The sequence below is a fragment of the Macaca thibetana genome, chromosome 6 (genome assembly GCF_024542745.1).
Source record: "Macaca thibetana thibetana isolate TM-01 chromosome 6, ASM2454274v1, whole genome shotgun sequence".
Classification (NCBI taxonomy): Eukaryota; Metazoa; Chordata; class Mammalia; order Primates; family Cercopithecidae; genus Macaca; species Macaca thibetana.
In genome coordinates, this window is record NC_065583.1 from 40,683,297 (window position 1) to 40,695,709 (window position 12,413).

At 38.5% G+C, this 12,413-nt stretch overlaps 1 protein-coding gene and 1 long non-coding RNA gene across 2 annotated transcripts in view; one reads left to right on the plus strand and one right to left on the minus strand.

Annotated features, from left to right (window-relative positions):
- The window catches only part of LOC126957350 (uncharacterized), a 32,215-nt gene extending 23,386 nt beyond the window's left edge, over window positions 1-8,829 (plus strand). The window contains exon 2 of the long non-coding RNA XR_007726714.1: window positions 8,514-8,829. This is a non-coding gene — a long non-coding RNA (uncharacterized LOC126957350). The remainder of the gene's footprint in view (window positions 1-8,513) is intronic.
- PCDHB1 (protocadherin beta 1) lies at window positions 379-4,018 on the minus strand. Its single transcript, XM_050795003.1, has one exon. The coding sequence runs from the start codon at window positions 3,572-3,574 to the stop codon at window positions 1,118-1,120; it is 2,457 nt and encodes an 818-aa protein (XP_050650960.1). The 5' UTR covers window positions 3,575-4,018; the 3' UTR covers window positions 379-1,117.
- Window positions 8,830-12,413: the final 3,584 nt, after the last annotated feature.

Here is a 12,413-nt window from a genome sequence, read left to right on the forward strand (position 1 = left end):
TGAAACTTGCCTGGCTCCAAACAATCGTTAAGAAATCAAATCTGGCTGGGCACAGTGGTTTACGACTGTAATCCCAGCGCTTTGGGAGGCCTAGGCGGGTGGATCACCTGAGGTCAGGAGTTCGTGACCAGCATGGCCAACGTGGTGAAACCCCGTCTCTACTAAAAATATCAAAAAATTAGCTGGGCATGGTGGCGCACACCTGTAATCCCAGCTACTCAGGAGGTTGAGGCAGGAGAATCACTTGAACCCAGGAGGCAGAGGTTGCAGTGAGCCGATATCGTGACTTTGCATTCCAGTCTAGGCAACAAGAGCAAAACTCTGTCTCAAAAAAAAAAAAAAAAAAAAAAAAAAAAAAAAAATCTACATCTAATTTGATTTTGGAGAACATTCCTAAACTGAATCTTTTTATCCTTATTTCTGCCCTTACTCACATTTGCAAATAAGTGAAATCCTTTTCTTTCTCCACCCTTCCTCCCACCATGATTATTTGGGAAGACCACCATTTACCAGGCATTTCCATGATTATGATTATGAAAGATTGCAGGCAAGGCATTGATCAAAGATAATCACTGATCATGGACAAGAATTTAGAGATTCCTGAATAATAAACTGTATCTCTGCTTGTCAAACCTAATCACTTCCCAATATATTAAAAAGGGAAGGTAGTTCTCTTCCCTATGCATGCATAACTTTCTACTGGAAAATAATTTAGAGGCAAATAAAAGGATCTCTCTATGGAACTAAGCATTTCCTGGGCCAGGACCAATGAACTTCTAGGGGAAATGTGAATAATGGCTTATTCACTACTTGCTAGCACAGAGATGGAAAAGCAGAAGTTCCTACCACATGTGCATTTATAGAGGGTGACATTTCTTTAAACAGAATTCCAACTGGAGAAAGGGTTATAGATAAATGATCTGGGGATCAGGATAACTGCTTTGTATTGAGTAAGCCTAGCCTCACTCTGGGTTTCCTATTTTCACCAAACTAAGTACTCTTATCTTCGCTAAAGCTGCAATCTACTACCAGTTTTTGTTTTAATGAGGATGAAACATCTTTGCATACCAAGTATAAAATTCCACTTCTCTTCTCTCACTGAGGCTGTAAATAGGAGCTACATATAGTCATCAGATACCTGGTCATGGCCCTCTGATCTCCGAGACTTATTCCTTTCAGAATTTAGAGGCAAACTGGAGCCAGCCTCCATTTTTATCTCCCCAGTGGCAAGAGGGAAAGGGAAGTTGGGCATAAAGCGCTTAAGAAAGCGAAACTCACTATTACCAGTGCCAGTGGCTGAACACATTTCATATGGACAAGGCTGGGATAAGGATCCATTGCCTTGTCCTTGTACCAGATTGTTAGAGAAATTACAGTCATCATAGAAATGCTCTTGAATTGTAAACTTTTCTCTATATTTAATCTTTTGGTAGACATGTATAATGAAGATCACTGTGACAGAGAGGAGAAAGAGAAAGGAGAGGATGGCCAGAGAAATTACCAAATATTTAGTGGATGGATTTACCTTTCTGGAATGCTTAGTTGGATCCTGGAACTGCAGGTAGGGCTCTGAAAAGCCATCTACCAGCAGGATGTTGAGTGAGACAGTAGTTGAAAGAGCTGGTTGGCCGTGATCCTGAATAAGAATGATCAATTTCTGCATCATGGGGTCTCTCTCAGATATCTGCCGTAATGTACGGATTTCTCCATTTTGTCTTTGAACACAAAATAACCCAAGGTCAGTGGCCTTAAGTAGATGATATGAAAGCCAAGAATTCTGACCTGAGTCACCATCCACAGCCACCACTTTGGTTACCAGGTAGCCTGCCTCTGCAGACCTGGGCACCAGGTCATTGCAGGGCAAGGTGCCATTCTGCAGTGGGTACAAGATCATTGGACGATTGTCATTGTCATCTAGGACAACCACTCTGACAGTAGCTTGGCTATTCAGTGACAGGAAGCCCCCATCAGTTGCCTTTACCACAAACTGAAAATCTTGAATGGCCTCATAATCCATGGTTCTCAGTGCGTAGAGCTTTCCATTGTCTGAATTTATGGATATGTAAGCAAAGACTGATAGATCTCCATTTTTTGGAGGCAACAGAGAATAAGTTATTTGGGCATTCTCACCCAAATCAAGATCCTCAGCATGGACTTGGCCAATAAAAACTGCAGGACTATTATTTTCTCGAACAGTCAAGATATAGGAATCTTCCCGAAATATTGGAGGATTGTCATTAACGTCAGATATTAGCACCTCTATCATAGTCTCAGCAGATAAGCTAGGTGGTCCAGTATCCATGGCAACAAGGGTGATATTATAGCCTGAGACCTCCTCCCGATCCAAGCTTCTGTCAGTGACCAGCGAGTAAGAATTCCCGAATGTAGGTTTGATTACAAAGGGAAGGTCTTCTCTGAGGAAGCAGGTGACTTTTCCTCCCACTCGAATGTCCCGGTCTCTTATAGTGAAAAGCGCTACTACCGTCTGTGGTGGTGAGTCTTCAGGGAGTGGGCTGGACACAGAGGAGACCATCACTTCGGGAGGATTGTCATTCACATCCACCACTTCTACCAGGACTTTGCTGTGGGCAGAGAGGCCTCCACCATCTGTAGCTTGAATGTCAATGTCGTATGTTTCAATGTCTTCAAAATCTAGGGTTCCTCTTAGTCGAACCTCTCCAGTTTGAGAGTCAATCTGAAACGTCTTGAGAATTGCTTCTGGGTTTTGAGCTAAAGAGTAAGTTATCGCTTTGTTCGTGCCCTCGTCTAGGTCCATGGCAGTCACCGTGGCCACCAAAGAGCCATTGGGGCTGTTCTCTGATACCTGGGCTGGGTACACCGGTCGCGAGAACTGGGGCACGTGGTCGTTGACATCCAGAACCACCACGCGGATGTGAGCTGTGCCAGACTTGGGCGGTGACCCGCCGTCCACCGCCATAATTGTCAAGTTGACTTCAGGCTGCTCCTCTCGGTCCAGGGGTTTGTTCAGCACCAGCTCAGCATATTTAGGCCCGTGGCTGCGGAAGCGGGTGTGCAGGTGGAAATAGCCGTTGGCACTAAGGGTGTAGTTTTGGAGACCGTTGAGGCCCACGTCCAGATCCTGGGCACTCTGCAGAGGAAAACGTGAACCCAAGGGGGTGCTCTCCGGAATCTTTAAAAGCGGCTCCTTGTTTAGGAAAACCGGGGCATTGTCATTGATATCAAATACCCTGACCTCGGCACGGAAGGACTGCAGCGGCTCCACCAGGATTATTTCAAAGTGCAGAACACACGGGTCGGCTTTGCCACAAAGTGACTCCCGATCCAGTTTCTCCTTCACAAACAAATCTCCTGTCTTGCGGTGGAGCCGGAAGTGCATTTTGTTGCCCTCGGAAACCAGCCGCGCCCTGCGCGCAGCCAGCTTCCCTACCTCCAGTCCTAGGTCCTTAGCTACGTTGGCCACAAACGAACCGCTCTCCATTTCCTCCGCCAGTGAATAGCGGATCGTTGTCGCACCCCCCACAGATACGCACAGAAAAATAAGAAGAGATCCCACTTGCCTGCTTTGCAAAGATTTTCTGCGCGCACCCGCCATCAGTTCTCACAAGCGCACTCTCTGCAATCAAAGCCAACTGTTGCGGATATACTTTCACTTTTCTGCAACAGGTTACTGCAACAGTTGCTCTCCGCTTCACCAGCCTCTAACCGCAGCACCATCAAAGGCTAGCCGAGCCGATTAAGCTGTTTTGCACTTGAAAGAAAATTTGCATTGAGCGACTCAACTCCCCAGTCTAGCGAATGTATTAATAGGTATGTTCTCATTCCGGAGAGTTAGGTAGAGGTTGAAAGTTTGTTGCCAAAGCAACCACAGACTCATCTGTTAATTCCCTTTCAGGAAAAAAAAAAAAAAAAAAAAAAAAAAAAAGTCCTTGGGAATTGAGAAGCCAATGAGATTAGTCGTTCAAGCTGAAGTCATTCTATCTGCTCGCTTTCTGGAGCCACTGAAGCAGTGGGCGAACAGCAACAAGTTTAAGCTACATCTGCACACTCTGCAGTCCATCCAGAGACGAAGAAAGAAGCACAAGGATCCTGCAGGGTCTTCTGAAGCCCAAGCCAAATATATGAGGCAGGGAGCTGGAGAATGTGGAGGAAGTGGTCACTAGGAAAAGGAAAGGGAACAAACAGACATTCTCCTTCAGAAACTTGAGGTCCAGTAGGTACACTTACAGGGGACTAAGCCAACTGGCCTCTTGATTTGCGCTACGCTATCATGCTACTTCTAAGTATATGCTCCCCCGCAAAAAAATATCTGTATACACGTGCACAAAGGGAGCAGCTGGCTTGTCACTTATGATTATAATGGCAGTAGTATCTATTGGATATGATTTCCATGTACTAAAACTATGACAAATTATTTACATGCGTTATTTAATACTTCAACAACTATATGATTTAAAAAAAAAAAAAAAAAAAGACAAAGTGAGATGGGAGAGGTTATGTCAAGGTCCCCTACCTAGCAAATGTTAGAAATAAAATTCAGTTTAATTTTGTCTGACTCCCAAGTCTATGCTCTTAATCAGTACACTACTCTGCTTCCCAGATAATGTAATGAATAAATCAAATGAAGATAAATATTTGGTTTTGGATTTTAAAGCAAATAAAATGATTGCTTACACATATTGAAAATGGACTACTAGAAATATAGGAGATATTTGTTGAGAGCTTCCTTTATGATCATAGGATAATAGAATGTTTAAGAATAATAAGACATTTCAGAAAGATGAGATCCAGTCTCCTTCTCACCCACCCTCCACTTTAAAAAAAAAAAAAAGATGAAGAAACTAAGGCCCAAAGTGATGAAGTCACTTGCCCAATTCATACAGCTACTCATGGCAATGTAAGAACTAGAACTTGTCTTCTGCTGCTGTCTCGTGCTCATTACCTAAAACATTTGATTCCTCATTTGTGCTCAATATTTTATGTCGCAGGTGCTATACAATTATGGCCACTTAAGAGAAATCTAAACTATATTTTCCAATAGGAAAAAAGAAGGAATGAAAATAGAAAGTGTACAGAACACTGATTACATCCTGACATGAGGGAGTTAATGAATCTTTCAATCTCTGTCAGATTTTAACACCTGGCTTAAGTGTGCATCCTTAAAACAATTTAGTTTTGCCTCTTTTGAAAACTGTATATCTTACATGAGTATGAGTGGAAATAAAATAAAACAAAACTATATATCAAGTAAAGTGTACAGTAGGTAATCCTTTGAATTTTGTTTCTCTCATTTTTTAGCTCAATGTAAGATTGGTGTTATCTTTAGCTCTAGTTCATTTATTTCCATTGCCATATAAAATTCCAATATATTGTCAATGACCTTTAGCTAGAGACCATCAGAAACACACCTGTAGTTGAACAAAGTTATGTTTACTGACTTATTGTAACAAAGGAAGCTGCACACCATAGAGAATCATGGAGCATCTCAGTGAAAAGGTGTTAGAAAGAACATACATTTGGTCTTGTGTTAGGTGATTTGGGGGAGGTTTGAAGCAGGGTGCTCTGAATTGGATGCCCTTATAAGTGGAGTTAATTCTATGATGAGTATATTGATAATTCTTAGTAGAAGGTGAGAGGAATGGGGTGAGACTAACGCTGTCATTGGTAAATAAGCTGTAGTGACTAATATTAGCCAGAACAGAAAGATGTTTGGGCATTTTTGTGGATTGGACAATACTCCTTTTTGTCTGTATTTAGACACACTTATGATGTGCTCTCATTTCCCTCTGGCTCCATCATAGCCATAGTGTGGCCTTCTCTGATACTGGTGTCCTATGAAATCATTTTTAGTTCAACAGAAGATCACTATGGCCTAGCTGTTGAGTGTCAGGCCAGCTCCTATGGACTGCTTTTGTCTTTTTCAGTATGAATGCAGCAAAATTCATTTACCTATTTTATTATTCTACTGCTCATAGCATATCATTGTACATGTCACTTTGTGCACACGTATACAGATATTTTTTGTGGGGAGTATATATTAGAAGTATATATAAGTAGCATTGATATCATAGGGTATGCTCTTTTCAGCTTTACATGATGTCACCAAACTGCTTTCTCAGAAGTTGTACTGGCCAGGCGTAGTGGCTTACGCCTGTAATCCCAACACTCTGGGAGGCTGAGGTGGCCAATCACGAGGTCAGGAGTTCAAAACGAGCCTGACCAACATGGTGAAACCCTGTCTCTACTGAAAATACAAAAATTAGCCAGGCATCGTTGTGCGTGCCTGTAATCCCAGCTACTCAGGAGGCTAAGGCAGGAGAATTGCTTGAACCCAGGAGGTGGAGGTTGCAGTGAGCGGAGGTCACGCCATTGCACTCCAGCCTGAGCCACAGAGTGAGACTCCATCTCAAGAAAAAAAAAAGAAGTTGTACTGATTTACATTCTCATCAGCAGTGCAACTTCCAGTTGTTCGAATTATTTCCAACACTTAGAATTACTAGTCTTTTAAAATTTTGACCATTCTGGTGAGTGACTGTGTTCATATGTAATTGATTAATTTGCATTTCTCATTAATTACTGATGAAGTAGAGCACTATTTAATATATTTGTAGTCATTGGAATATCCTTTTTTGGAAAGCTTTTGTTCAGTTCTCTTACCTGTTTTTAACATTGCATTGTTTACCTTTTTCTATTAATTTCTATTCTTTTTCTGACTATGAGTCTTGAATACATTAAAAAAGATGTTTATTCTTGGTCAACATATATAAACAGAGAATAGCCTTCAGCAATTTGGATAGAAAAAAAATGGAGTATACTACCCACCCACTAATATTACTTAGCATCATCAAAAAGGCTATTGGGGTGGTTTTTTTAAAAGGAAATATTTATTTAGTGATTCACAAATTATGCAGAAGCTTCTCACATCCTAGGAAGTCTTAATACAATCAATTTCAAAATAATTCATTTAAAAAATTGTAAGTTAAAAAAATACATTCTTGGCTGGGTGTGGTGGCTAAAGCTTGCGATCCTAGTACGTTAGGAGGCTGAGGCAGGAAGATCACTTGAGGCCAGGACTTTGAGACCAGCCTGGATAACATAGCAAGACCCTTGTCTCTACATAAATAAATAAATAAATAAATAAATAAATAAATAAATAAAGTATGGTGACAAAGCCTGTAGTCCCAGTTACTTGAGGAGGAAACATTGCTTGAGGTTAGGAACTTGAGATTACAGTGAGCTATGACTGTACCACTGCACTCCAGCCTGGGTGACAGAGTCAGTATCTGTCTCAAAAAAAAAAAAATTCTTATGAGGTGAAGTATAAGCAATGCTGCTTTTCTTTTTTTATATTCTTTTTTGTTAGTTTATGTTTAATTGATAGACAAAATTATATTAATCATATACAACATGATATTTTATAGCATATTTATATTGTAGAATGACTAAATTCAGCTAATTAACATATATATTACCTCACATAGTTATTATTTTTGTGGTGAGAATACTTAACATCCATATCTTGGGCATTTTTAAAGAATACAGTATGTTGTTATTAACTATAGCCACCATGTTGAGCAATAGATCTTTTGGACGTATTTCTCCTAACTGAAATTTTGTATCCTTTTGGCTCTCCAACCTCTCCTTCCTCATCCCAGCCCCTAGCAACCACCATTCTACTCTCTAGTTCTATAAGACCAACTTTTTAAGATTCCACATATAAATGAGGTAACACCCTTATGAAAAACAATATAGAAGGACCTCAAAAAATTAAAAATAGATCTACCATAGAATCTAGCAATCCCACTACCAGGGATATTTTCAAAGGAAATGAAATCAGTATGTTGAAGAGATATCAGCACTCCCATGCATTGCAACATTAGTCACAATAGCTGAGATATAGAATCAGCCTAAGTGCCCATCAGTGGGTAAGTGATTAAAGAAAATGTAGTATATGTACATAATGGAATATTCTTCACCCTTCACAAAGAAGGAAATCCTGCAATTTGTCACAACATGGATGAACATGGGGGACGTTATGTTAAGTGACGTAAGCCAGGCACAGAAATACTGCTTTTCAATTCAATTCCTCTGAATCTTGATCTGTTTGGTTAGCCCCAGGCGATTTATTAAAATCTGCTTGATGGAATTAAAATCCAAAATATTTTCTTTTGCCTTGGAAAATGTTAGGAACTTTAAACATGGTGGCAGGTTTTTTTAAAGCCTGTATTCTTTCTGGTGAAGGTAGAATTGGGAGCCCACAGACTAAATCTATAGCCTCTTAGCTTGTAAAGTCAGGATCAAAACCTACATGTTGGGAAGAGGGACAATCCATAGTTAGTAGGATATCATGAAGTTTTGGGAGAACAAAAATTCACTTCAAAACTGTATCTGAGTACTAACTTTTAAACTTTAAAAATCTTATTTTGAAACATTTCAGAGTTTTGGAAGAGTTACAAGAGTGTTCGTAATCACTTATGACTTACCCATTGGTTTACCTTAACTAAAGTGTAATAAGGCTTCTCTTCTCCCCACAGGTCCCTGAACTTCAGCTGGCCCCAAAACTTGAGCAAGCTCTAAAAAGCAGAACATCTCCCACTAAACAGTTTATTCTGAGAACTAGCCAACCACAGGAGGGAAAATCATATCTCCAGTTAAAGTGCCCTGATCATGCCACCTGCTCATCCTACCCCCCTTGCCCTGTTCCCATACAAACGTCCTGCTAGCTCTGTTTACACCTTTTTTTTTTTTACTCTTTTTTTAAAATTTGATTTTTAGACATTGGAAGATTTCTGTGGTCAGAGGGTCTGTAATAAGTTTTTTTTTTTTAAATAAAGCTGCTCCTTACCTAAATCCAGATTTGTTTTTATTGAATATAATAATAAATGACCATATTACCTTCACCTAGATTTATCAATTTTGCTACATTTGTACACTTTCTTTTACATATTTATCTATTACTGTATTATATAATACATTATAATATATATGCACATACATTATTCAAAAATAGTTATCTCTTCCTCAATTTTTATGGGAGATGTATACCTCTCCGCTCCAATGGTGCTGAGTTTAGCTGCATGATATGCTTTGACTTTACCTTGGGTTCAATATACTTCCTTATCTCTTGACTCTGGAGTTGGCCATATGAGTTATTTTGGCCCTCAATGGGATGTTAAGAGTGTTGTAGGTTGAATTTGTCCCCTAGAAAGATATGTTGAAATCATAACCACTGGTCTTTGTGAATGTGACCTTATTTGGAAACAGAGTCTTAGCAAATGTAATCAAATTAAAATGAAGTCAAACTGGATTAGGGTGGGCCCCAAATCCAATGACTGATGTCCTTATAAGGAGAGAGATTTTGAAGACTCATGGACACACATAGGGAAGAAGGCAACATGATGACAGAGACAGAGGTTGGACTGATGCTGCTACAAGGATTGCCCACAACCACCAGAAACTTGGTAGAGTCAAGGAAGGGTCTTCCACTATGCCTTCAGGGGGAGTGGAACCCTGCTGACATCTTGATTTCAGACTTCTAGCCTCCACAACTGTGGAGTAAAATTCCACTGTTTTAAGTGGAATAAAATTCCACTGTTTTAAGCCACTCAATTTGTAGTCATTTCTTATGGAAGCTCTAAGGAAACTAATACACAGAGAGAAACAAGTTGTGCCTTGAAATGTGCTTGCATAATTGGGCTTGTCCTTTTGCTCTTCTGCTATCTTCATAAGAACATTCTCTGGATAGCCTATTGATCAAAGAATGATGAAAGACACATGGAACAGTACTGGACACAACCTGCATATTGAAGCGGAGCATGGCTGATCTCAGCCTAAATCTGCCGACCCCAAGACGCATGAATGGGAATCAATGTTGCTTTGAACTACTAATTTTTGAAGTATTTTGTTGCACTACATTCTGTGACAGTAGCTAACCTGTGTAATATGTAAACCTTTTATTTTGGCATAGTTAGCTGCAGACATTATTATATCATTCCTAAATATCTCAACATGTACCTCTTACAAGCAGGGACAGTATCCTTCATAACCGCAATACAATTATCACACTCAGGAAGATTAACATGAATACGGTACTATTATCTAATACATACTTCATATTCTAATTTCCCCCGTTGTTCCAAGTATGTTCTTTGTGCTGTTTTTTTAAATGTAGGATACAATCAAGGATTGCACATTGCTTTTGGTTGTTATGTTTCTCTAGTTTACTTTAAACTGAACAGAGAAAACATTTTTATGATGCTGATTTTTAATAACACTTCTTTTTCATGACACTGCTGTTTTTATTTATTTATTAAAAAAACTTTTATAGTAGGTTCCGGGGTACATGTGCAGTTTGTTATATGGGTAAACTCATGTCATAGGGGTTTGTTGTACAGATTATTTCATCATTCAGGTACTAAGCCTGGTACCCAATAGTTATTTTCTGTCATCCTCTCCCTCTTCCCACCCTCTACCCTCAAGTAGGCTTCAGTCTCTATTGTTCCCCCTCTTTAGGTCCATGAGTTCTCATCGTTTAGCTCCCACTTATACATGAGAACATGCAGCATTTGGTTTTCTGTTCCTGCATTAGTTTGCTAGAGATAATAGCATCCAGCTCCATCCATGTTCCCATAAAAGACATGATCTGGTTCTTCTTTATAGCTGCATAGTAGTCCATGGTGTATATGTACCACATTTTCTTTATCCAGTCTGTTATTGATGGGCATTTAGGTTGATTCCATGTCTTTGCTATTGTGAATAGTGCTGCAATGAACATTTGTGTGCATGTGTCTGTATGGTAAAATGATTTATATTTCTTTAGGTATATAGCCACTAATTGGATTGCTGGGTCGAATGGTAGTTCTGTTTTTAGCTCTTTGAGGAATTACCACATTGCTTTCCACAATGGCTGAACTAATTTACACTTCCACCAACAGTGTATAAGTGCTCCCTTTTCTCTGACACTTTCATCAGCATCTGGTATATTTTTACTTTTTAGTAATAGCTATTCTGACTGGTTTGAGAGGATATCTTATTGTGGTTTTAATTTGCATTTCTCTAATGATCGACACTGATGTTTTTAAAGAGTTGTTTTATAGTATATCCCTCAATTTGGAATTTTTTATTGTGTTTACCCTTGGTTAGATTGAGGTTAACTATTTTTGCAAAAATACCACATAAGTGATATTGTGTTCTTCTCAATGTATCACATCAGAGGACATATGATGTTATTTTATTCCATCATTGGTGATATTAAGTTTGTCAATTTGGTTATAAAATGGTGTCCATCAAATTTCTCAGCTGGATAGGTACCTTTTAATTTTTTTTATAATTAATTAGTGATATGTGGAGAGATTTGAAACTATGAGGATATGCTATTCCCAAAACAATTTTATTAACCATTGGTTTCCAACATCCATGAATGATCCTTGCCTTCAATAAATACATATTTGTATATATATTGTATAAGTATATGTGCATACATACATCTATATGGATCATGAGACTTACACTTTCAATACATTAATACAGGTATCTTCATTTTCCTCCCCTACTTCATATTTTGTATTTTCCTTGTCCCAAAGTGAGAAGCCTTAGTTCCCAACAGCATCAGTATATTTACCCATCATCTAAATCTCAAGATACACATTAAAGAATTTTGGAATTATTACACTATTACTTAAGTGCTAATTAATTTTTTTGAAAATCCACTCAGGGAAGCAAGAGAAATGTAGTTAGTCTCATATTCAATAACAAATTCTTTTTAGCCAATATTCTTCCCTTTAAGACTCTACATTTTCTGCTTATAAAATTAGTGTAGATCAAAATTGATTCTAACATTAATGTAAAATGCATTGTTTATTTTCATTTATCTTTAAGTCATAGGTCTAAATGGTTCTGAAGTTGTTCTGCTGATAATTTTGTCACTATTTTCAACTTATTTTAGAAAAAAATACCTTAACTAGAATATTGGAGAGTCTCTTCTGATTTGTTGCTTCTACTATTGTACCCAAAGTTCAGATAGTTTTAAAATTTTAATATTGATAATATTTATTGTGATAGTAATTTTTATAAACAGGTTAATATTTGGGGTCATCTCTAATTTTCGTTCATATATATCTTTTAAGCCTGAAAAAATGGTCTATTTTTAGGAGTAGATGTTATTTTGAAACATTGAGGTCATACCTGCAGTTGTAAACTTTAGTACTATTTAAAAATTTTATTCTACCATTGTGTCTTTTCATGCATTTAAGGTTTCTTATCCATGTTAGCAGAAACAGGATGCTTTGGTGGATAGAAGTCTTTTTTAGGCAGCTCAGTTTATTGCAGCTGCTCTTGATCTCCCATCTGTTGCTTTAAATGACAATGCCTCTTATTGCTCAACCTGTGCATGTGCGTATAAAGTTTCCTTCTCTCATAGTAACACAAGAAGCCAT